The following is a 26,165-nucleotide window of genomic DNA, read 5'->3' on the forward strand; positions in this document are numbered from 1 at the left end:
ACAGTGTGAGCACAGGGTGAGCACAGCGTGAGCTCAGTGTGAGCACAGAGAGAGCACAGGGTGAGTGCAGGGTGAGCACAGTTTGAGCGCAGGGTGAGTGCAGGGTGAGCACAGTGTGAGCACAGTGTGAACGCAGGGTGAGCGCAGGGTGAGCACAGTGTGAGCAAATGTTGAGCACAGTCTGTGCACAGGGTGAGCACAGGGTGAGTACAGGGTGAGCACAGGGTGAGCACAGGGTGAGAGCAGGGTGAACGCAGTGTGAGTGCAGGGTGAGCACAGGGTGAGCACAAGGTGAGCACAGGGTGAGCACAGGGTGAACTCAGGTTGAGCACAGGTTGAGCACAGGGTGAGCACAGTGTGAGCACAGGGTGAGCACAGTGTGAGCGCAGGGTGAGCGCAGGGTGAGCACAGTGTGAGCACAGGGCGAGCTCAGTATGAGCACAGTGTGAGCACAGTGTGAGCACAGGCTGAGTGCAGGGTGTGCACAGTGTGAGCACAGTGTGAGCACAGGGTGAGCACAGGGTGAGCACAGTGTGAGCGCAGGGTGAGCACAGTGTGAGCACAGGGTGAGCTCAGTATGTGCACAGTGTGAGCACACTGTGAGCGCAGGGTGAGTGCAGGGTGAGCACAGTGTGAGCGCATGGTGAGTGCAGGGTGAGCACAGTGTGAGCAGAGTGTGAACACAGGGTGAGCTCAGTGTGAGCAAAGTGTGAGCACAGGATGAGTGCAGGGTGAGCACAGTGTGTGCACAATGTGAGCACAAAGTGAGCACAGGGTGAGCGCAGGGTGAGCACAGGGTGAGCACAAGGTGAGCACCGGGTGAGCAGAGTGTGAGCACAGGTTGAGTACAGTGTGTGCACAGTGTGAGCACAGGGTGAGCACAGGGTGAGCACAGGGTGAGCAAAGTGTGAGCACAGTGTGAGTACAGGGTGAGTACAGTGTGAGCACAGTGTGAGCACAGGGTGAGCAAAGTGTGAGCGCAGGGTGAGCGCAGGGCGAGCACAGGGTGAGCACAGTGTGAGCTCAGTATGAGCACAGTGGGAGCACAGTGTGAGCACAGGGTGAGTGCAGGGTGAGCACAGTGTGAGCACAGGGTGAGTGCAGGGTGAGCCCAGTGTGAGCACAGTGTGAGCGCAGGGTGAGTGCAGGGTGAGCACAGTGTGAGCACAGGGTGAGTGCAGGGTGAGCACAGGGTGAGCACAGTGTGAGCACAGTGTGAGCACAGGGTGAGTGCTGGGTGATCACGGTGTGAGCGCAGGGTGAGCGCAGGGTGAGCACAGGGTGAGCTCAGTATGAGCACAGTGTGAGCACAGTGTGAGCACAGTGTGAGCACAGGGTGAGTGCAGGGTGAACACAGTGTGAGCGCAGGGTGAGTGCAGGGTGTGCACAGTGTGAGCACAGTGTGAGCGCAGGGTGAGCGCAGGGTGAGCGCAGGGCGAGCGCAGGGTCCGCACAAGGTGAGCACAGTGTGAGCACAGTGTGAGCGCAGGGTGAGTGCAGGGTTAGCACAGGGTGAGTGCAGGGTGAGCACAGTGTGAGCACAGGGTGAGCGCAGGGTGAGCACAGGGTGATCACAGGATGAGCTCAGTGTTAGCAGAGTGTGAGCAGATTGTAAGCACAGGTTGTGCTCAGTGTGAGCACAGTGTGAGCACAGGGTGAACAGAGGCTGAGCACAGTGTTTTCAGAGTGTGAGCACACAGTGAGCACAATGTGAGCACAGTTTGAGTACAGGGTGAGCTCAGTGTGAGCACATTGTGAGCACAGTGAGAGCACAGTGTGAGTGCATGGTTAGCACAGGGTGAGCGCAGTGTGAGCACAGTGTGAGCGCTGGGTGAGCGCAGGCTGAGCACAGGGTAGCACAGGGTGAGCACAGGATGAGCTCAGTGTTAGCAGAATGTGAGCAGAGTGTAAGCACAGGGTGTGCTCAGTTTGAGCACAGTGTGAGCACAGGGTGAACAGAGGCTGGGCACAGTGTTTTCAGAGTGTGAGCACACAGTGAGCACAATGTGAGCACAGTTTGAGTACAGGGTGAGCTCAGTGTGAGCGCAGGGTGAGCACGCGGTGAGCACAATGTGAGCACAGTTTGAGTACAGGGGGAGCTCAGTGTGAGCACATTGTGAGCACAGTGTGAGCACAGGGTGAGCGCAGGGTGAGCACATGGTGAGCTCAGTGTGAGCACAGTGTGAGCACAGGGTGAGTGCAGGGTGAGCACAGGGTGACCTCAGTGTGAGCACAGCGTGAGCACAGTGTGAGCGCAGTGTGAGCACAGGGTGAGCACAGCGTGAGCACATGGTGAGCTCAGGTTGAGCGCAGGGTGAGCACAGTGTGAGCACAGGGTGAGCACATCGTGAGCACAGTGTGAGCAGAGTGTGAGCACAGGGTGAGCTCAGTGTGAGCACAGTGTGAGCACAGGGTGAGCACAGTGTGAGCGCAGGGTGAGCGCAGGGTGAACACAGGGTGAGCTCAGTTTGAGCACAGTGTGAGCACAGGGTGAGCACAGGGTGAGCTCAGTGTGAGCACAGAGAGAGCACAGGGTGAGTGCAGGGTGAGCACAGTGTGAGCACAGTGTGAGCACAGGGTGAGTGCAGGTTGAACACAGTGTGAGCGCAGGGTGAGTGCAGGGTGAGCACAGTGTGAGCACAGTGTGAGCGCAGGGTGAGCGCAGGGTGAGCGCAGGGCGAGCGCAGGGTGAGCACAAGGTGAGCACAGTGTGAGCACAGTGTGAGCGCAGGGTGAGTGCAGGGTTAGCACAGGGTGAGTGCAGGGTGAGCACAGTGTGAGCACAGGGTGAGCGCAGGGTGAGCACAGGGCGATCACAGGATGAGCTCAGTGTTAGCAGAGTGTGAGCAGAGTGTAAGCACAGGTTGTGCTCAGTGTGAGCACAGTGTGAGCACAGGGTGAACAGAGGCTGAGCACAGTGTTTTCAGAGTGTGAGCACACAGTGAGCACAATGTGAGCACAGTTTGAGTACAGGGTGAGCTCAGTATGAGCACAGGGTGAGCACAGGGTGAGTGCAGGGTGAGCACAGGGTGAGTGCAGGGTGAGCTCAGTATGAGCACAGTGTGACCACAGGGTGAGCACAGGGTGAGCACAGGGTGAGTGCAGGGTGAGCACAGTGTGAGCGCAGGGTGAGCACAGTGTGAGCACAGGGTGAGCACAGGGTGAGCACAGGGTGAGTGCAGTGTGAGCACAGTGTGAGCGCAGGGTGAGCACAGGGTGAGCACAGTGTGAGCGCAGGGTGAGCACAGTGTGAGCGCAGGGTGAGCACAGGGTGAGCACAGGGTGAGCACAGGGTGAGTGCAGGGTGAGCACAGTGTGAGCGCAGGGTGAGCACAGGGTGAGCACAGGGTGAGCACAGGGTGAGCACAGGGTGAACACAGTGGGAGCACAGTGTGAGCACAGTGTGAGCGCAGGGTGAGCACAGTGTGAGCGCAGGGTGAGCACAGTGTGAGCGCAGGGTGAGCACAGGGTGAGCACAGGATGAACACAGTGTGAGCACAGGGTGAGCACAGGGTGAGCACAGTGTGAGCACAGGGTGAGTGCAGGGTGAGCACAGGATGAACACAGTGTGAGCACAGGGTGAGCACAGGGTGAGTGCAGGGTGAGCAGAGGGTGAGCACAGGATGAGCTCAGTGTTAGCAGAGTGTGAGCAGAGTGTAAGCACAGGGTGTGCTCAGTGTGAGCACAGTGTGAGCACAGGGTGAACAGAGGCTGAGCACAGTGTTTTCAGAGTGTGAGCACATGGTGAGCACAATGTGAGCACAGTTTGAGTACAGGGTGAGCTCAGTGTGAGCACATTGTGAGCACAGTGTGAGCACAGGGTGAGCGCAGGGTGAGCACATGGTGAGCTCAGTGTGAGCACAGTGTGAGCACAGGGTGAGTGCAGGGTTAGCACAGGGTGAGCACAGGATGAGCTCAGTGTTAGCAGAGTGTGAGCAGAGTGTAAGCACAGGGTGTGCTCAGTGTGAGCACAGTGTGAGCACAGGGTGAGCGCAGGGTGAGCACAGTGTGAGCACAGCGTGAGCACAGCGTGAGCACAGTGTGAGCACAGTTTGAGCACAGGGTGAGCGCAGGGTGAGCACAGGGTGAGCACAGGGTGAGCACAGGGTGAGCACAGGTTGAGCGCAGTTCGAGCACAGTGTGAGCACAGGTTGAGCGCAGTGTGAGCACAGCGTGAGCACAGTGTGAGCACAGGGTGAGCGCAGGGTGAGCGCAGGGTGAGCACAGCATAACACAGTGTTCCATTGTTGTTTCTGGTGCCTAGGTTGATGGTGGGTGATTGGTTTTTTTTATTCCTTTTTGACTTTTCTGCCATGGTCTGTTATAACTGAGTACTTGCTATGTCACGTCAGAGGATAGTTAAGATTAGGCCAGACCAGGTAATCCCGTCAGATTTCTTTCCTCAATCTAGTGAACCAGATGGGTTTTTTATGACAATCTGATTTTAGTTTAATTAATTAATTGAATTTAATTCAAGTCCAGTTGCTGTATCCCAGAGCATTTGCCTGGGCCTCTAACATTACCACTATGCCACTGACCCCACCTATACTGTTTACTACTAATGCTTCTGCAAGCCATGAGAAATGCCATCTATATGTAGCAAGGCAGCTACAGCGTTCTTTCTGCAGTGGACAAAGCTCTAACCAAGCTGTGAGCTGCTGCATGAGACTCATTGTAGCGTCGCTCTGCTGCAGTCTGAGGCCACCACACGGGTGTCACCATCGACGGCCGCTGCAGGTAGCCCTTGTCCCCAAGGAACCAACCCTGGAGCCTCTGTGGACCCTGGAAGACCACAGGGATCTTTGAGCGACTTGGTGTAGGCATCGAGCACACACTGTGGAAACGGCACTCATACCTGCAGGATGCGTTTCTGGTGGTTGCACACCAGCTGAACGTTCAGTGAGTGGAAACCCTTGCGGTTGATGAAGTTCACTGAGTGTAGTGATGGAGACCTGAGCACCATATGAGTGCAGTCAACCGCACCCTCCACCTGTGACCTGTGACTTGCAAACAGGAAACAAAGAGTAGGAATAAACGGGTCTTTTTCCGAATGGCAGGCAGTGACTAGTGGGGTTCCGCAGGGATCGGTGCTGGGACCCCAGTTATTCACAATATATATTAATGATTTAGATGAGGGAATTGAATGTAATTTCTCCAAATTTGCAGATGACACAAAGCTGGGTGGGAGGGTGAGTTGTGAGGAGGATGCAGGGATGCTTCAGTGTGATTTGGATAAGCTGAGTGAGTGGGCAAATGCATGGCAGATGCAGTATAATGTGGATAAATGTGAGGTTATCCACTTTGGTAGCAAAAACAGGAAGGCAGATTATTATCTGAATAGCTAGAAATTGAGAGAGCAACGAGACCTGGGTGTCCTCATACACCAGTTGCTGAAGGTAAGCATGCAGGTACAGCAGGCGGTAAAGAAGGAAAATGGTATGTTGGCCTTCATAGCAAGAGGATTCGAGTACAGGAGCAGGGATGTCTTGCTACAATTGTACAGGGCCTTGGTGAGACCACACCTGGAATACTGTGCGCAGTTTTGGTCTCTTTATCTGAGGAAGGATTGACTTGCTATAGAGAGAGTGCAGCGAAGATTTATCCGACTGATTCCTGAGATGGCAGGACTAACATATGAGAAGAGATTGAATCGGTTAGGATTATATTCGCTGGAGTTCAGAAGAATGAGGGGGGATCTCATAGAAACCTATAAAGTTCTAACAGGACTAGACAGGGTAGATGCAGGAAGGATGTTCCCGATGGTGGGGGAGTCCAGAACCAGGGGTCACAGTCTGAGGATATGGGGTAAATCATTTAGGACTGAGATGAGGAGAAATTTCTTCACCCAGAGAGTGGTGAACCTGTGGAATTCACTACCACAGAAAGTAGTTGAGGCCAAAACATTGTATGTTTTCAAGAAGGAGTTAGATATAGCTCTTGGGGCGAAAGGATCAAAGGGTATGGGGAGAAAGCAGGAGCAGACTATTGATCATAATGAATAGCGGCTCAGGCTTGAAGGGCCAAATGGCCTACTCCTGCTCCTAGTTTCTATGTTTCTATGTCTATGTGGGAATTCTGAGATCAGGGCGAATCCAATGGCCCTGGCATCCTGGCTGTCCCAGTCCTGAGCAAAATGCACAAAGTTGTTGCCATGGAGAAGATGGCCTCATGGATGCATTTGTGGGTGGCAGATTGTGAAATCCCACCAAGGTCACCTGTGGAGCCCTGAAAAGAGCCACTGGTTTATGAATTGAGCTCCTCGGTCACTTTCACAGCCACTGGCAGTGGATGCCCTTTGGCACCAAGTCCTGCAGTAAGTGGCAGATGTGAACCACCAGGTTCATGTGCAGTCATCGGCGACACTGGTTCTCAGTCATCTGCAGGAATCGCAGGCAGTGTCTATAGACCCTGGGTGTCACTAGGCGCTGACCAGCCACGGTTTGCTGTCACTCCTGGGCAGTGTGTGGATCCCCTGCTGCCCCCTCTTCATGAAGTTGCTGCTCCTGCCTTTGCACGTCCAGGAGCCTCTGTTACTCTTTCCTCCGTCTTCTACAGTCTCTGTAGGCCATTAGCATACAGATAGGTCACCAGTATCCATGATCCTGACCTCGTCCTCCTGCAGCATGAAAGAGAGAGAGACGTGGTTATCATGGCTCTACTTAGCACCTTTCCTGGCCCTGTGTGACCACCCCTTAATGCTTCCTGGAGAGTGCTCGTCACCCCTCGGATGGCCAGAGATGACTGTGTTGCATGGCTGCCCTGTTAACCTGCGTTTGGGGGACACTGGTCCAAACCAGCATGCTGAGATTGCAAAGGGCTGTGAGCGCCTCCAGCAGTGACTGCTACATGGCCAGTGTTGGCGAGGAGGTTGTACAACGTGTGCTGTCCAACAGCTCCGCGGTCCAATAATGTGGTGGCGGACTCGAAGTCTGTGCTGGCGGAGTTGGTGGGGATGGAGTTGGTAAGGTATGGAGTGCTTGGTGGCCCTTTGGTGCCTCCACAATGCTTGCATGGGTGGGCAGGCTAGGAGCCTGACCCCAATCATATCACTGTGGCTGTGCCTGATCTGTCTCAGTTGTAGAGACCTGGTCAGTTTATACAGGTGTCCCTAATGTGTGGCCATTTCCCTCGCATACCCTGCCTCCCACCTTGATTGCCTCTGCACTGGATGCAGTGCCAGGGCATCACTTGGCCACTCTACCCTCTTCCACCCCCACACCCCCCAGCAGTCACCTCCGAGTCGGGCCAGCGCTTGCTCCCCGACACCGCCCACCACCCCACCCCCCACCCCACCCCCTCCTCGGTGGTTGCCTCCAGGGCCAGGCATCAGTTGCCCTCAGTGCCCCTGAGCTGTGGAGAACGCTGCTGCTCATTCACCTCAGTTCCCTCAAAGTGAAGGTCGCCAAGTGCACGTTGCCTGTGTTGCTGTTGTGAAACACGTCGGCGTGCTTTCCCGCTGATGTGGGCGGACGTTATGACAGGGTTCCAAGGACCTGGCGGGATGGCTTTTTAATGATACGATGATGTATTACAATTAGCTTCCCACCAACTGATGCCGGGAAACGTGGCCCACCGTCAGTGGGATGAGTGGAAGATCGCAACCTGCTTTCACACCGTCGTGAAGCAGCTCCCACCATATTTTCAGCTCAGGCCACCTGACAAATCTGTTAGAATTCTTTGAGGAGGTAATGAGTAGGTTAGACAAAGGAGAACCAATGGATGTTATCTACTTGGACTTCCAGAAGGCTTTTGACAAGGTGCCGCACAGGAGGCTGCTCAGTAAGATAAGGGCCCATGGAGTTAGAGGCAAGGTACTAGCATGGATAGAAGATTGGCTGTCTGGCAGGAGGCAGAGAGTGGGGATAAGGGGGTCCTTCTCAGGATGGCGGCTGGTGACTAGTGGAGTTCCTCAGGGGTCAGTGTTGGGACCACAACTTTTCACTTTATACATTAATGATCTAGATGAAGGAACTGAGGGCATCCTGGCCAAGTTTGCAGATGATACAAAGATAGGTGGAGGGACAGGTAGTATTGAGGAGGCAGGGAGGCTGCAGAAGGATTTGGACAGGTTAGGAGAATGGGCAAAGAAGTGGCAGATGGAATACAACGTGGGGAAGTGTGAGGTCATGCACTTTGGTAGGAAGAATAGAGGCATAGACTATTTTCTAAATGGGGAGAGAATTCAGAAATCTGGAGTGCAAAGGGACTTGGGAGTCCTAGTCCAGGATTCTCTTACGGTTAACTTGCAGGTTGAGTCGGTAGTTAGGAAGGCAAATGCAATGTTGGCATTTATTTCGAGAGGACTAGAATATAAAAGCAGGGATGTGCTGCTGAGGCTTTATAAGGCTCTGGTCAGACCACATTTAGAATATTGTGAGCAATTTTGGGCCCCGTATCTCAGAAAGGATATTCTGACCCTGGAGAGGGTCCAGATGAGGTTCACGAGAATGCTCCCAGGAATGAAAGGCTTAACATATGAGGAACATTTGAGGACTCTGGGTCCATACTTGATGGAGTTTAGAAGGATGAGGGGGGATCTGATTGAAATTTACAGAATACTGAAAGGTCTGGATAGAGTGGACGTGGGGAAGATGTTTCCATTAGTAGGAGAGACTAGGACTCGAGGGCACAGCCTCAGAGTAAAGGGAAGGCCTTTTAGAACAGAGATGAGGAGAAACTTCTTTAGTCAGAATCTATGGAATTCATTGCCACAGAAGGCTGTGGAGGCCAGGTCATTGAGTATATTTAAGACCGAGATAAATAGGTTCTTGATTGGTAAGGGGATCAGAGGTTACGGGGAGAAGGGGGGAGAATGGGGTTGAGAAACTTATCAACCATGATTGAATGGCGGAGCAGACTCGATGGGCCTAATTTCTGCTCCTATGTCATATGGTCTATCGCGCCTGCCATCTCCGCGCTCAGAAAATTCCGCCCTTAATGTTTCTGAAGACATGATTGCAAAGTGGGATTCTGCCACCTTGTGGTGCAACGTGTTGGCAGTTGTTTGGCCAATGTAGATTTGAACTAAATTCAGATCTATGGGAGTCAAAATTTTTGACATTAAAGAAAAAAAGTAAACCGTTAAGCCAGAAAATAAATGCTACCTTTGCTATAACAGCAGGTGACACAGCTCACAGCAAAGCATCCAACTTGTGTCCTTATTATTTCCTTTCAGACACTGTTATTTTGGTACATGTAATAGTGCACAAAATCATAAATGAGTCAGGAGATTTAGCTAGGTGGACCCAGGTTCAGTTTATTAATGTAATTAGCATTTCAAATGTGATGGTCATGAAGAATAATGTGAACGGTTGTATGAACGTGCTCTCTATTACAAAGAACAAAGAACAAAGTACAGCACAGGAACAGGCCCTTCAGCCCTCCAAGTCTGCTCCAATCATATTGCCCGTCAAACTAAAACATTTTGCACTTCTGGGGTCCATATCCCTCTATTCCCATCCTATTCATGTATTTGTCAAGTTGCCTCTTAAATACCACTATCGTACCTGCTTCCACCACCTCCTCTGGCAGTGAGTTCCATACACTCACTACTCTCTGCATAAAAAACTTACCCCGCACATCTCCTCTTTAGTTTTCTCCTCTCACCTTAAATCTATGTCCCCTAGTAATTGACTTTTCCACCCTGGGAAAAAGCTTCTGACAATCTATTCTGTCCATGCCACTCATAATTTTGTAAACTTCTATCAAGCCGCCCCTCAATCTCCGTCACTCTATTGAGAACAATCTGAGTTTCTCCAACCTCTCCTCATAGCTAATAACCTCCAGACCAGGTAGCATCCTGGTAAATCTCCTCTGCACCCTCTCCAATGCCTGCATATCCTTCTGGTAATGTGGTGACCAGAATTGTACGCAATAATCCAAGTGTGGCCTAACCAAGGTTCTATACAGCTGCAGCATGACTTCCCAGCTTTTATGCTCAATACCCCTGCCGATGAAGGCAAGCATGCTATATGCCTTCTTGACTACCTTATCCACCTGCGTTGCCATTTTCAGTGAGCTGTGGACCTGTACACCCAGAACCCTCTCCCAGTCAATGCACTTAAGGGTTCTGCCATTTACCAAATAATTCCTACCTGTATTAGACCTTCCAAAATGCATTATCTCGCATTTGTCCAGATTAAACTCCATCTGCCATTTCTCCGCCCAAGTCTCCAACCGATCTATATCCCATTGTATCCTTTGACAATCCTCTTCACTATCTACAACTCCTCCAACCTTAGTGTCGTCTGCAAACGTACTAATTAGCCCAGTTACATTTTCCTCCAAATCATTTACTTATACTACAAACAGCAAAGGTCCCAGCACTGATCTCTGCGGAACACCACTAGTCACAGCTCTCCATTCAGAAAAGCACCCTTCCACTGCTACCCTCTGTCTTCTATGACCAAGCCAATTCTGTATCCATCTTATAAAAACAAAAAAACTGCAGATGCTGGAAATCCAAAACAAAAACAGAATTACCTGGAAAAACTCAGCAGGTCTGGCAGCATCGGCGGAGAAGAAAAGAGTTGACGTTTCGAGTCCTCATGACCCTTCGACAAAACTTGAGTTCGAGTCCAAGAAAGAGTTGAAATATAAACTGGTTTAAGGTGTGTGGGGGGGGCAGAGAGTCTCTCCCTCAGGGTGAGCGCAGGGTGAGCACAGGTTGAGCACAGCGTGAGCACAGGGTGAGCACAGGTTGAGCACAGGGTGAGCACAGTGTGAGCACAGTGTGAGCACAGGGTGAGCACAGGGTGAGCACAGTGTGGGCACAGCGTGAGCACAATGTGAGCACAGGGTGAGCACAGGATGAGCACAGGGTGAGCACAGGTTGAGCACAGGGTGAGCACAGTCTGAGCACAGTGTGAGCACAGGGTGAGCACAGGGTGAGCACAGGGTGAGCACAGTGTGGGCACTGCGTGAGCACAGGGTGAGCACAGCGTGAGCACAGCATGAGCACAGTGTGAGCACAGGGTGAGCACAGTGTGAGCACAATGTGAGCACAGGGTGAGCACAGTGTGAGCACAGTGTGAGAACAGCATGAGCACCGTGTGAGCACAGGGTGAGCACAGCATGAGCACGGTGAGCACAGTGTGAGCACAGGGTAAGCACAGTGTGAGCACAGTGTGAGTACAGGGTGAGCACAGTGTGAGCACAGGGTGAGCATAGTGTGAGCACAGGTTGTTGTGTTGTTGGGTTGTTGTGATGGGTGATTTTAACTTTCACACAAATGATATAAACCTGGAGTTCTCTGCCCCAACAGACAGTGGAAGATGGGATAATTTGAGCTTTCAAGACTGAAATGGATAAATGTTAAGTAAAGGGTTCAAGAAATCTGAAGTTAAGTAGGGTAGCTGGAGTCGAGGTACAGATCAGTCACGCTCCATAGGATTATTTTCTTGTAGTTCCACTTACCGTCTCTGGTTGTTATAGTAATTTTGATCAATGATTTAGAAAGGAAATTGGATGGGCATTTGAAGGAAACAAACTTCCAGGACTATGGGGATTGAGAGGAGGAATGGGACTGACTTGATTGCTCCACAATGAACCAGAATAAATTCAATGGGCTGAATGGCCTCCTTCTGTGCTGTAAATAACTCTGTGCTGATGGCCCACAGCACCTCACAGATGCCCAGTCTTGAGTTTCTAGATCTGTTCAAAATCTATCCCATTTAGCATGGTGGTAGCGACACACAACATGATGGAGGGTATCCTTAATGTCAAGGCGTGGTTTCCTCTCCACAAGGATTATGCAGTGGTCACTTCTACCAACACTGTCATGGGCAAATGCATCTGCAGCAGACAGGTTGGTGATGACAAGGCCAAGTCTGTTTTCCCCTCTTGTTGGTTTCCTCACCACCTGCCACAGGCTCAGTCTAGCAGAAATGTCCTTTAGGACTCGGCCAGCTCGGTCCATAGTGGAGCTACTGAACTGTTCTTTGTGATGGACATTAAAGTCCCCCACCCAGAGTACATTCTGTGCCTTTAACACCCTCAGTGGTATTCAACATGAAGGAGTACTGATTCAACAGCTGAGAGGTCACAATACATGGTGATCAGCAGGAGGTTCCCTTGCCCATATCTGACCTGATGCCATGAGACCTCATACAGGCTGGAGTGAATGTTGAGGACTCACAGGTCAACTACCTGTATACTACCATGCTGCCACCACTGCTGGGTCTGTCCTGCCAATGGGACAGGACATGGTGATGACGGAGTCTGGGACACGATCTGTATGGAATAATTCTGTGAGTATGACTATGTCAGGCTGTTGCTTGACTATACTATGAGATCGCTCTCTCAGTTTTGGCACTCAGACCCAGATGTTCATTAGGAAAATTTTGCAGGTTCAACAGGGGTTGAGTTTTCCGTTGTTTCCAGTGCCTAGATCAATGCCAGGGGCTGTCCAGTTTCATTCCTTTGTGACTTTCTAGCTATTTGATGCAACTGAGCATCGGAGGGCATTTAAGAGTCAACCACATTACTGTGTCACATCTAGGCCAGACCAGCTAAGGACAGCAGATATCCTTCACTCAAGGATTTTTCTTTTGCAATAATCGACAATGCTTTCATGATCATCAATACAGTTTTTAAATTCAAATTGCACCATCTGATGTGTTGTGACTCGAACCCCAGTCCCAAGAGCAATACTCTGGGCTTCTGGATTACTCATCCAGTGACACTACCTCTTTGTTATGTAGCCTAATGGTATTGTCACTGGATGAGTAATGCAGAAACCCAGGGTAATGATCCTGGGACTGGGGTTTGAATCACAACACACATCCCCAGATTCACTCTCTACTCTCTTTTCCTTTTGAAATATCTATGAAAACTCTTACAACCTGTCTTTATATTTCTAACTAGCTTTTTCTCATACTCTATTTTTTTCCTTCCTTATTAACCTTTTAGACATTCTTTGTTTTTTTATATTCTGTCCAATCATCTGACCTGCCACCCATCTTTGTGCAATTATATGCTTTTCCTTTAAGTTTGATACTATCTTTAACATTTTTAGTTCACCACAGTGGTTCCTCCCTTTGGAACGTTTCTTTCTTGTTGGAATGTATCTATTCTGTCTATTCTGAAATATCCCCTTAACTGTCTGTCACAGGATCTCTATTGACATATCCCTTCACCTAAATTGCCAGTTCACTTTCGTTGGTTCTTCTTTCATGTCCTCATAATTGCCCCTATTTAAGTTTAAAATACTAGATTAGACCCACTCTTCTCTCCCTCAAATTGAATGAAAAATTCCATCTTATTATGATCACTGGTGCCTTCACTATAAAATCATTCCTATCATGTTGCACAACACCAGTTCTGGTATAGCCTGGTTGGCACCAGAATGTGCTGATCTAAGAAGCTATCCTGAAGCATTCTATGAATTCCTCATCTATGCTCCCTTTGCCAATCCTTTTTTCCTTTTTTATATGTATATTAAAATCCCCCATGTTAATCGTTGCACCTTTGACAAGTTTGCACTATTTCTTCTTTTGTACTCCGTCCTACCATGGAATTACTGCTTGGGGGCCTGTATGCCACTCCCACAAGTGACTTATTGCCTTTTCATCCCTCATCTGTACCCAAACGGCTTCTATATTCTGGACACCCCTCTCTATTGTGTTAATGCAATCTTTAATTAACAGATCCATCCCTTCAACTTTTCGTAATTTCCTTTCCTTACAAAATTCACAAACCCTTCAATATTCAGGTCCCAATCTATGTCATCTTGCAGCCATATCTCTTTAATGACTATTAGATCATACTTATCTATCTCTGTGCGCTATCAGTTCATCTGTTTTGTTTCAAATGCTGTACACATTCAGATACAGAGCCTTAAGTTTGTCCTTTTATTATTTTTGTAACTCCTAGCCTTATCTGTTAACTTATTCTTAGATTTGTACTCTCTGTCCCTTCCTTTCATGGTCTGTTTATCATTTCCCATATTAATATCTTCCTCTCTTACCTTGTCTGTATTCTTTGATTTCCCACATCTTTCCATATTTGATCCCTTGCCTATGCATTTTAGTTTAAAACCCTTCCTATTTCCTTTGTTATGTGGTTCGCAAGAGCACTAGTCCTAGCACTGTAGACCATCCCAATGGTACAGCCCCCTGTTTCCCCAGTACTGGCGCCAGTGCTCCATGAACTGGAACCTACTTCCTCCAGCTTTTCAGCCATGCATTCATCTCTCTCATTTTACATTCCCTACACCAATTTGCACAGGGCTCAGGTTACTTTTGAGGTTCTGCTTCTTAATTTGTCCCTAGTCCCTCATGCTGACCATGCAGAACCTCTTTCTTTGTCCTGCCTATGTCGTTGGAACCTATAGGACCATGACTACTGGATTGTCCCCCATCCACTGCAATTTCCTCTTCAGCCCTGTGCAGATATCCTGAACCCTGGCAAGGGGCAGGCAACACAGCCTCCTGGACTGTCACTCTTTGCTGCAGCGAACATTGTCAATCACCTTCACAATACTGTCTACCACTGTCACATTATTCCTTTTAGCTCCACCCTGCTTGAATGGCTTCCTGTGCCATGTTGCGCAGTGTCTGCAGTTCAGCTCCAAATCAATCATCCAAATCTGAATTCCCCTAGTTTGTTATACTTTTTGCAGATGCCTTTGTCCTGGATCACCTTGGCATCCAGAATATCCCACATTCCAAAGCTGCAGCACAACACCTGTCCTGCCATTGTTACTTATTTATTTAGGTCATTTAATTGCTTTTTTGGATAGCTGAGAAACATAGAAACATAGAAACTAGGAGCAGGAGTAGGCCATTCGGCCCTTCGAGCCTGCTCCGCCATTCATTATGATCATGGCTGATCATCCAACTCAATAGCCTGCTCTCGCTTTCTCCCCATACCCTTTGATCTCTTTCGCCCCAAGAGCGAAATCTAACTCCTTCTTGAAAAACAGACAATGTTTTGGCCTCAACTACTTTCTGTGGTAATGAATTCCACAGGTTCACCACTCTCTGGGTGAAGAAATTTCTCCTCATCTCATTCCTAAATGGTCTACCCCATATCCTTAGACCTCTGGTTCTGGACTCCCCCACGATCGGGAACATCATTCCTGCATCTACCCTGTCTAGACCTGTTAGAATTTTATATGTTTCTATGAGATCTGCCCCCCCCCCCCACCCCCCCCCAACACCCTCCCCATTCTTCTGAACTCCAGTGAATATAATCCTAATCGATTCAATCTCTCCTCATATGTCAGTCCCCTCATCCCAGGAATCAGTCGGGTAAACCTTCGCTGCACTCCCTCTATAGCAAGAACATCCTTCCTCAGATAAGGAGGTCAAAACTGCACACAATATTCCACAGAAATAAAAACAAAAAAACTGCGGATGCTGGAAATCCAAAACAAAAACAGAATTACCTAGAAAAACTCAGCAGGTCTGGCAGCATCGGCGGAGAAGAAAAGAGTTGACGTTTCGAGACCTCATGAACCTTCGACAGAAAGCCCAGGTCATTCCTTATTGACCTTTCTGTCATGGTTTGATACAACTGAGTGGCTTGCTCAGCCATTTCAGAGGACATTTAAGAGCCACCCACACTACTGTGGATCTGGAGTCACATGTAGGCCAGACTGTGTAAGGACGGCAGATTTCCTTCCCTAAAAGACAGTGAACCAGGTGGGTTTTTATGACAATTGACAGTAGATTCATAGTCACTATGACTGACTTTTAATTCCAGATTTTGCTAATTTAATTTAAATTGAGTAATTTGCTGAATTGTTGAGTGAGTTGATACAACCAATCCTGAGTGAGCACAAACTGTGAAGGATTCCTTCACTGCCACTAAGACTACACGTGACCAGCAATGCCATGTTCATTTTCTTGTTCGACCTTGCTAGACTATTCATTAAATCATGGCCATCTAGATGTGCTGCCATGTTTTGAATCTGTGCTCATTTAACTTATGAACTTGCAACTCGTGCAGTTGAGTTCAGTTTTAGCAACACAATGTATGTCTAAATAAATGGTGTTGCCATGTGGGATCTAGGCCCAGTTGTCTCTGATATTTCCATTGATTAAAAGATGGCCGATCACCACCATCTTCTCAAGGGCAACTAGGTCTGGACAATAAGTGCTGGTCCAGCCAGCAAAGCCCACATCCCGTGGATGAATTTAAAAAAAACATAACATCCTTCTGGACAATGGGGATAGCCAGTGAGGAGAGCAAGCCTACGCCCCCACCAATGTAGCTTCTCAGTGGCTTTGGTGAGAACCAGAGCAGTGCTGTTGCAGGTAGGCTTTGAACGTTGCACTCACCTCGAAGTCAGGAGTGAATTGAGGGTCACAACAGCTGCACATCACTTATTTCCAAATGTTTTAACATTGATTAACATAAGATACATGTTTTTGAAAGGATGACACCTTGCATATATCCGACACGCAGATGATATATTTGCTATATGTGGATCTGCAGCGAATTTCCTTACACACCTTAATGCACTCCACCCCACATTCAAATCCACATATGAAATGGAGAGGTCAAATGAGCCCCCTTTCCTTGATGTGCTAGTTGAGTAATTCACTCCTGGGTTCTCTTCTACTGCAAGCCCTCCTTCACTGGTCAATATATGCACTGGGATTCCCACATTGCTGCTGTTATGCAAGTTCCTTGGCCATAGTGACGGAATCCTTCACCATGTATGTGCAATATTCATGTTCAATTAATAATTCCTACAGCTCCACATACAACAAGGTTGGTTTTATTAACAATCTTGTAAATAGGGCCCAAGCCATAATGCAGGCCTGATGATGAAATAGGGCACAACCAAACTATCCTTTGGGATCATTGCTCACTGTGTATTGTGCACACTCACAAATGATCCTCAGGCCTCCTGAAAAATGCCCAGTCTACTGCAAGGATGTAAGGAAGCAGATGGCATTGCTGTTGATATCCAGATCTATGTTCTAGATGGAAAAGATCATGGCTATATGAAAGCCTTGGAGAGAACCAGGAAAGCTGGGATCAAGCAAAATGTAGACACATCCTTTGTGAATGTAACAGAATGCCAGTTCTTTGGAATGGTGGAGGTAAGCCAAGCCTTGGAAATAATCACATCTTGGAGATGGAAACTTCAGGACAAGAAAGAGTTGTGAAATTTCCTTGGTTCGACCTAGTGCTTCAGCTCTTTCATTCCTCACACGTCAGGATAGGAGAGCTGATGAGAGAAGATGTTGCGTACTAGTGGTCAGAGTCAGATGAGAGGAGTTTCAACAAACCCAAAGTAATATGCAAGGAGATAGCTTAGTCATACTACAACAGAGAGAAACCTGTCATTCTGCAGTTAGATCCTTCTACAAAAGGACTGGGCGCATCCCTGGTAAGAGAGAGAAAACAGATAGTATTCTCATCTCAAGCTCTAACATCAGCCAACACTGAAAGAGAGATTTTGGCACTTCACAGAATCACAGAATCTCACAGTGCAGAAGAGGCCCTTCGGCCCATCGAGTCTGCACCAACACATGAGAAACACCTGTGTGAGGAATGCCATTCATATCTTTATGGTAGAAAGTTCTAATGAAGAGTGATCATCATCCACTGGAGCAGATTCACAAGAAACATCTGTGAAGAACATAGAAAATAGGAGCAGCAGTAGGCCATTCGGCCCCTTGTGCCTCCTGTGTCTTTCACTTAGATCATGGCTGATCTTCTACCTCAATGTTATTTTCCCTCACTATTTCCATAATCCCTTGATGTCTTTACTATCTAGAAGTCTATTGATCTCTGTCTTGAACATACACAATGACTGAGTCTCCACCTATTCTTCTAAATTCTAGAGAATACAGGCCTAGCCTCCTCAACCTGTCGTCATAAGATAATACCACCATTCCAGGGATTGGTCTGGTGAGCCTCTGTTGCACTCCCTTGCTGTCAAGTATATCATTCCTTAGGTAAGGGGACTTAAACTGTGCATAATACTCCAGGTAGCCCCCTAACCGCACTGTGGGTGTACCTACACCACATGGACTGCAGCAGTTCAAGGAGACAGCTCACCCCCACCTTCTCAAGGGCAATTAGGGATGGGCAATAAATGCTGGCTTAGCCAGTGACACCCACATCCAGTAAACGAACGAATGAGTTTCTGTGCAAACCTTAACCTCTTGGGCCACACGGACACAAACCCTCTAGTATTCTGCACTTTGCATGCATCCCCTCCAATATGTTTAGTTCAGTTCCCATTCCACTCCCTACTGTGTCTGCATTCCAATCTTTAACATTGGTTCCAGCTTCCCTGCCCACAGTCTCCCCTCTGCCTGCCAACATCTCCCTGCACCCAGCCTCCAACCCCATCTACTCCTATTGTCTCCCATGTCTCTTTCCTCCTTCCCCCAACCCTCCCCATGCCCCTCAAACCCTGGTTGCAATTCTGATCTCTGTCTGGTTTACTAGCCTGCCTAACTCACCAGAGTCACACCACTGGACACTGCAAAGGCTGTAGACCCTGACAACATTCCGGCAATAGTATTGAAGATTTGTGCTCCAGAGCTTGCCGCACCCCTACAACACTGGCATCTACCCAGCTATGTGGAAAATTGCCCAGCTATGTCATTTGCACAAAAAGCAGGACAAATCCAACCTGGCCAATTACCGCCCCATCAGTCTACTCTCCATCATCAATAAAGTGATGGAAAGTGTCATTAACAGTGCTATCAAGTGGCACTTGCTTAGCTATAACCTGCTCACTGATGCCCAGTTTGGGACAAAAGAGCTGAATTTTCAAGATGAGGTAAGAGTGACTGCCCTTGATATCAAGGCAGCATTTGACTGAGTGTGTCCCTGAGGAAAACTGGGGTCAATGGGAATCAGGGGGAAAACTCTCCGCTGGTTGGAGACAAAGGAAAAGACATAGAAGGCCGATCACCACCACCTTCTCAAGGGCAACTAGGTCTGGACAATAAATGCTGGTCCAGCCAGCAAAGCCCACATCCCGTGGATGAATTTAAGAAAAAAGATAACATCCTTCTGGACAATGGGGATAGCGAGTGAGGAGAGCAAGCCTACGCCCCCACCAGTGTAGCTTCTCAGTGACATTGGTGAGAACCAGAGCAGTGCTGTTGCAAGTAGGCTTTGAACGTTGCACTCACCTCGAAGTCAGGAGTGAATTGAGGGTCACAACAGCTGCACATCACTTATTTCCAAATGTTTTACAGACCAATCTAATTTCCTGCTGATGTGGCACTAGATTGGAAGGTGCTATGTGATCCTGGCCTGTAGGCCACAATTTTACATCCCATGGGCAGGTTCTCACCCCACCCAAATGAGCATAAAATCGTGTGCGAGCATCCCGACATCATCGCGCATTCAGCAGGGACGTGCCAAAGTAGGAAGAACGCCCGCCGACAGTTAAGTGGGTAATTAAGCTCATTAACGGCCCAATTGTAAGCGATTTTTCATGGCCTGTCGAACCTTACGGTTGGCAGTTGGACCAATCGGCCAGGCGGGCTTTACATTTTTGATTAAACCTCATCCAAGGGTGGGATAAAATTTCTGTTGGGATTTAAAATAAAAATCAATATCTGGAGACTTTTCTTTGAGGTATGCTTTCAGGTGCTGGATTGTGCTGCATGGACATTTTTTGTCGCATTTCTGTGCTTTCTTTTATTACTTGGAGTTCTGCTTCTCTCGGGCATCGATCTGCCTTCGGGGGGCTCAGTGGAAACGCTCTCCAGTACCTGCGGTGGGGTTGGGGCTTGTCCTCATCCTGCCCCCACTGGCAGTGCTGAGCCTTTCTCAGGGTGCGTTTCACATTAGCTAGTCATTAATTAGCCAGCCAGCGTGAAAACGTGGTCGGGGGGGGGGAGGTGGGGTGGTGGCCGATCGCGGTCGGGGGATGGTTTCCTGTCCACACCTGGGTCTGCTTACTGCGGGTGCCCGATGAGCGCAAAATTCAGGCCATGGTGTTTTTAATGAGCATTCAAGAGATGGTAATGCATGAAATTGTGGTTCCTGCCATAGATCACCCGAAAACTACACCCACCGTCAGGAAAGTGTTGAGGCTAAAATTCCAAACTGCTTTCCTACCAGCGGCTTTCCGATTTATGCCCTCTCTCTGAATTTTCCAGCCCTGCCCATCACAAAACTTGCTGTGGGTTGGAGGGGGAAATTCCACCCAAAGTATTTGTTTGGTTTCTCTGCCATTTACTTGTTGCTCGTTATAAATTCTCCAGTCTCTTTCTACAATTGGCCCACATTTCTCTCTGTTAACCTTTTCCTTTTTACCTCTCTATAGGGTGCAATTTTACAGCCCCGTTGTGGTGGGGGTGGGGCTGAAAAATGTGGCCATCCCCTCAATAGTCCATTGACTTTGGCGGGACTGGAAGACCCTGCCAGCGGAGGGACTGTAAAATATTGCCCATGGAAGCTTTTATACTCTGTTTTAATGTTTCTTGTTAGCTTACTCTCATATAATATTTTTTCCTTTCTTTATCAGTTTCTTAGTCCCCTTTTGCTGAATTCTAACAAGCTCCCAATCCTGAGGCTTGCTAGTTTTCTGAAAACTTTGTCTCTTCCTTTGATCTAATACAATCTTTAACTTATTTTGTAAGCCATGGTTGGATCACTCTTCATTTTTGTGTCTCAAATCTACCACATTTAAATTGCCCCTCCTGCCTTCGTACTTTCTTTAGATTTAAGACGCTTGTTTTGGATTGAACTAAAAGACTCTTCAAACTTCATGTAAAATTTCAGCACATTATGGTCACTCTTGTCTAAAAGCTCCTTTACAATAAGATTATTAATTAGCCCTTTCTCATTGCACAATAGTAGACCTAAAATAACCTATTCCCGAGTTCTAGAAAACTATTATGTATATATTCCAGGGATTCCTCTTCCACAGCATTATGTGTCAATTGGGTTTCCCCAATAGTTTGAAGTCCCCCATGATTACTGTATTATCCTTGTCACATGAACCTCTAATTTCCTGATTTACACTGTGCACTACATTATCACCATTGTTGAATAGCCACTAAATAACTCCCACCATTGTTTGCTGCTCCTTGCTGTTTCTTAGCTCCTGCCAAACCGATTCTAAATCTTAATCTTCCAATCTAAGACCTTCTCTCACTAATGTACTGATCTAATCCTTCATTAACAGTGCTATCGCACCTCCTTTTCCTTTTTGCTGATCCTTCCTAAATGTTGAATATCCTTGAATATATAGTTCCTAGTCTTGGCCACCCTGCAACCATGTCTCGGTAAAGGTAATTAGATCATACCCATTTACTTCCATTTATAACGAGAATTCATCTACCTTGTTTGAATTCTGCGTGCATTCAGATATAGTGCCTTTAATTTTGTATTTTTAACATTTTTCTGTGATTTGACCCAGTTTGATGCTGGCCTTTATTTCTGCCTCAATTTTGTTTACAATTCTTCCTACCATTTGATAAGGTCCCACATGGGAGACTTATAAAGAAGGCAAATGCACATGGGATATAGGGTAATTTGATAAGGTGGATTCAAAATTGGCTTAGCTGTAAGAGACGGAGGGTGATGACAGAAGGATGCTTTAGTGACTGGAAGCCAGTGTCCAGTGGTGTACCACAGGAATCTGTGCTGGGTCCCCTATTATTTGTCATTTATATAAACGACATAGATGACTATGTTGGGGGTAGGATTGGTAAGTTTGTGGATGACACAAAGATTGGCTGGGTGGTTAACAGTGAGGTTGAGTGTCTTGGGCTACAGGAAGATATAGACGGGATGGTCAAATGGGCAGATAAGTGGCAGATGGAATTTAACCCTGAAAAGTGAGAGGTGATACACTTTGGAAGGAGTAATTTGACAGGGAAGCATTCAATGAGCGGCATGTCACAAGGAAGTTCTGAGGAACAAAGGGACCTTGGCATGTGTGTCTATAGATCTCTGAAGGCGGAGGGGCATGTTAGTGGGGTGGTGAAAACGGCATATGGGACACTTGTCTTTATCAATCGAGGCATAGATTACAAAAGTAGGGAGGTCATGTTGGAGTTGTATAGAACCTTGGTGAGGCCACAGCTGGAGTACTGTGTGCAGTTCTGGTCGCCACATTATAGGAAGGATGTGATTGCACTGAAGGGGGTGCAGAGGAGATTCACCAGGATGTTGTCAGGGATGAAACATTTAAGTTATGAAGAGAGGTTGGATAGACTTGGGTTGTTTTCGTTGGAGCAGAGAAGACTGAGGGGCGACCTGATCGAGGTGTACAAGATTATGAGGGGCATGGACAGGGTGGATAGGGAGCAGCTGTTCCCCTTAGTCAAAGGGTCAGACACAAGGAGCATAAGTTCAAGGTGAGGGGCAGGAGGTTTAGGGGGGGATGTGAGGAAAAACCTTTTTACCCAGAGGGTGGTGAGGGTCTGGAATGCGCTGCCTGGGAGGGTGGTGGAGGCGGGTTGCCTCACACCCTTTAAAAAGTACCTGGATGAGCACTTGACACGTCATAACATTGAAGGCTATGGGCCAAGTGCTGGTAAATGGGATTAGGTGGTAGGTCAGGTGTTTTTGATGTCCCAGCTCATGTGACACATGTCTGAATAATTTTTTTGAAATCTTTATTTCAGGTTCTCACAAAGAAATTAAACTCCCTGACGCAGCTCCATGCCTCAGGGAGATTTCTGCCCTCTTTCACACACATGCCCAAAAGACCGCAGGCCCCGACTCTCCCTCCTCCAACAGCCTGCACGATTCTATGGTCAGTAGAGGAGATAGCGGCTTCTTCTGTTAAGTTCTGTGGTGATCCTAAAGGTGGAGGTGGTCATGCATTTATTCTTCAAAAGAATGAGTAATGTGAGTAATATGGGACCTTCAGTGAGTAAATCATATCTAATAACAAATAATTCTTTGTGCCCTATGCAGAGGAACTATCCAAACCACATCAGCATTTCTGTGCAGCTGGAGGGAAAGGAATTAACACTGGATCTCAGGAGAAATAAGTGAGTCACTTTGTATAAGGAGTGTTAGAATCATATTTCTCAAAGCTGAATTTTTCTTTTTACAAAATGGAAAGACGTGGCCTTATCTGTACATTTGGATGTTAATCTGAGATATTTTTGAAAAGATGGTCACTTTGGAACTGTCAGCAAGCAGGCCTACTTCAAGAAATCACCTGGCCTTCAGGGTTCTTGAGGGAGATCTGGTTGAACTGTTTTGAACTGCAATCATTTTAACTGATCGAGAAAAAAAACTGAAAAGGCAAAGGCTGATAACTTACTGGAAATCACATGGGTAAGAGGAAATTAACTTAAGTGGTGAACCTGCTTGTATGGGAGGCAACCTTGTTGCAGAACAAGCTGAGGAAGGAAGGTTATCTCTCTCTACCTTGCCTGAAATTGTGTCTGGCTGTCAATCCGTAGCCAGAGAACCCTCATCTGGGTGTAACCAAGTCTGCATTTGGACCTGTAAAGCTGGGCATTTGGTGGGAACTTCCAGGCACCTACCGGGACCAGCAGCCTGTCTTCACACAAGAGAAATCCAGGTTGACAGCATCGACACCCTGTGGACATGATCCTTTATTTTACAGTTCCCATCCTCCAAAATCCATCTCTGCAGAGAGACTCTGTTTGTCTGTGTGTGTATCTGTGTGTGAATTGGGGATTGGGGGAATTATTTAGGAAGAGATAGATAGTTAAACTTCCTGATTACAATTGTATGTTAACCAGCATTTGCAACTTGTTAAAAGAAGTTTTGTTTAAAAATAAATTAATCATTCCAAGCTTTTGAAAGAAGCCTGGTCAGAGTCTCTTTTCTTCTGGGTACAAGAGGTATAGGTACACAATTGACTATTTTGGTGAGAAAATTAAACAGTTAAATTAATGCTGCGAATAGTGGGGCTTGATAATTTGTGCACTCCTCCCATCCCAGCGGTAACAGGATGACTGAGGCTGTATCACCAATCTGCTGGGCTTGTGTTCAGTTTAACTTGTCATGAAGCTGTTAATGGATACGATATTATTGGAAAATATTTTTCTTTTAGCCTGTGGTTTAACCTGTGGGTGTGGCTTAATTGGATTAAATCCAGTTGGTCTGGGAGCTTTGTTGTGTACTAGTTTTGATATGTAAGAGAGATAGAAGCCAGAATTTTCCCATTGGCGTGCAAGGTGCAAGGGCAGGCCCCGTATGCCCGTGTGTAAAATGCCGCACGGTGATGTTGGGCGAGTGTCCTGACATCACCGCGCACCATCCCGATATTTTGTTGGGTGCATGCGCGATGATCTCCGATGCGCACCCGCCATTAATTAATGGGCCACTTAAGGCCCTTGAGGGGTCAACTGATGGTGATTTTTTGGGGCCTGTGCAATCTTCGGGTCGGCGCCAGGGCACAATGGGCAGGCGGGTAGGACACATTTGTATAAACCTCATCCACGGGCGGGATAAGAGGGCTCAGTGGGGTCGCGGGTGTGCTCTGTCAGATATTGATGTTTCAAAGTTACTGATACTTGCCTGTGTGATCTGCAATATTTCATAATGCAGATCAGCTGCTGGGTCTGGACTCACAACGTTCAGGTCAGCACTCTGCAGTGAGGAATCTTTTTTGGGCCTGCAGGTTTCAGGAAGCCTTCCCTTAGCCTGGGAATGGGAGCTGAACTCTCCACTGGAGGAACCTCCTCTGAGGAGAAAGGGAGGGCCAGAAGGGAGAGAAGGCCAGGAGTACACATTCAGCCTCCAGGGGAGCCACCTTTGGGAGGACAGGCACAGGCACAAGGGGCGCAGGGCCAAGAGGTTGTCCAAGGTGGAAGGGGCCACTATCCGGCTGCTAGGGTATACAGGCGGCGAAGCAGCTACCTGAATATGACTGAGGCTCTGACTGTCAAGGGAAACAGTCAACTACATCTGTCAGATGATTGGCCCTGAGATCTCCCCTAACTGTGTGGGTGGATACCCCATGCCAGCAGCTCTGAAGCTCACAGTTGCCCTCCACGTCTATGCATCTGGTTCCTTCCAGGGCTCGGTGGGTGATCTTTGAGGTTTCTCCCAATCAGCTGTCCACACTTGTGTCAAGCAGGTTACAGATGCTCTGTTCAGATGGGGATTGACCTTCATCCACTTCCGCTGTGACCAGGCAAGTCAGACACAGCGAGCCAGAGGCTTCACGGCCATTGCTTGCTTCCCCCGTGTCCAGGGTGCTATAGACTGTACACATGTGGCCATCAAGGCGCCAGCAGGTGAGCCCGGTGCCTTTGTCAACAGGAAGGGCTTCCGCTCCATGAACGTGCAGATAGTGTGTGATCACAGGATGCTGATTCTACAAGTCTGTGCAAGGTACCCAGGCAGCTCCCACAATGTCTACATCCTCAGACACTCCCAGGTGCCGGGGCTCTTCAGTGCTCCAGCCCGGCTGGATGGATGGCTGTTGGGTGACAAGGGCTATCCCCTCAGATGGTGCCTCATAACACCACTACGTCATCCAAGAACAGAAGCTGAGCAGCACTACAATAAGAGCCTTCACAAGGGCTCTGGAAAGAGATATTGGTCTTCTCAAGATGCGCTTCTGATGCCCGGACCGCTCAAGGGGCGCACTCCTGTACCCCCCAGATCGCGTCTCTGTGATAGTGGTAGCATGCTGCACTCTGCACAATCTTGCGCTGGAAAGGGGGGAAGCAGTTGATGATGAAGACCTTGAAGCAGTGGATGTGGCTGCACATGATGAATCCAGCAGTGGCTCAGAGGATGAGGAAGCACAGGGAAATGCTGAGGGGGTAGATGCTAACCCGGGCATACTCCAGGGAGGCAAGGACGCCCAAGAGGCTTTAATCCAATGAACCTTCAGCTGGCGCACCACATTTGGACCTCCAGAATAGGCTTGGGCTTAAGGCTCCATACTCGATACCTTAGTGCAAAACATTAACTAAGGGCCTTGTTAATAAAGCTGAATGTCCCACAAATCACTCATAACGTTATTGGAAGCCATCCACCTGCAGAAGAAATGAGGCACCCTCAGCCATGGTGACATGTCTGAATTTAATATTGCAAGCAAAGAAACTTTAGAATACAAATGACAAAGGTGTTCAAAATCACACCAACTCATAAAGACCTCATTGTGGGCCAACACAAAAGCACCAGTGAGCTTGCACACGAGCAGGGGAGAGACCTCATCCTGAGGGAGACACAGCCAGAGTGAGTGTGGGTGTTGGCAATTTGGTGCACAGTGGGAATTCAGTGCA

The 26,165-nt window shown here is 48.2% G+C and overlaps 1 protein-coding gene across 1 annotated transcript in view; it reads left to right on the forward strand.

Annotated features, from left to right (window-relative positions):
* LOC121276098 (disintegrin and metalloproteinase domain-containing protein 12-like) overlaps positions 1–26,165 on the forward strand; it is a 772,855-nt gene that overhangs the window by 536,111 nt on the left and 210,579 nt on the right. The window contains exon 3 of the mRNA XM_041184044.1: positions 22,861–22,937. Within this exon, the coding sequence (XP_041039978.1) occupies positions 22,861–22,937 (77 nt within the window). The remainder of the gene's footprint in view (positions 1–22,860; positions 22,938–26,165) is intronic.

Source organism: Carcharodon carcharias, chromosome 1 (assembly GCF_017639515.1).
Source record: "Carcharodon carcharias isolate sCarCar2 chromosome 1, sCarCar2.pri, whole genome shotgun sequence".
NCBI classification, from domain to species: domain Eukaryota; kingdom Metazoa; phylum Chordata; class Chondrichthyes; order Lamniformes; family Lamnidae; genus Carcharodon; species Carcharodon carcharias.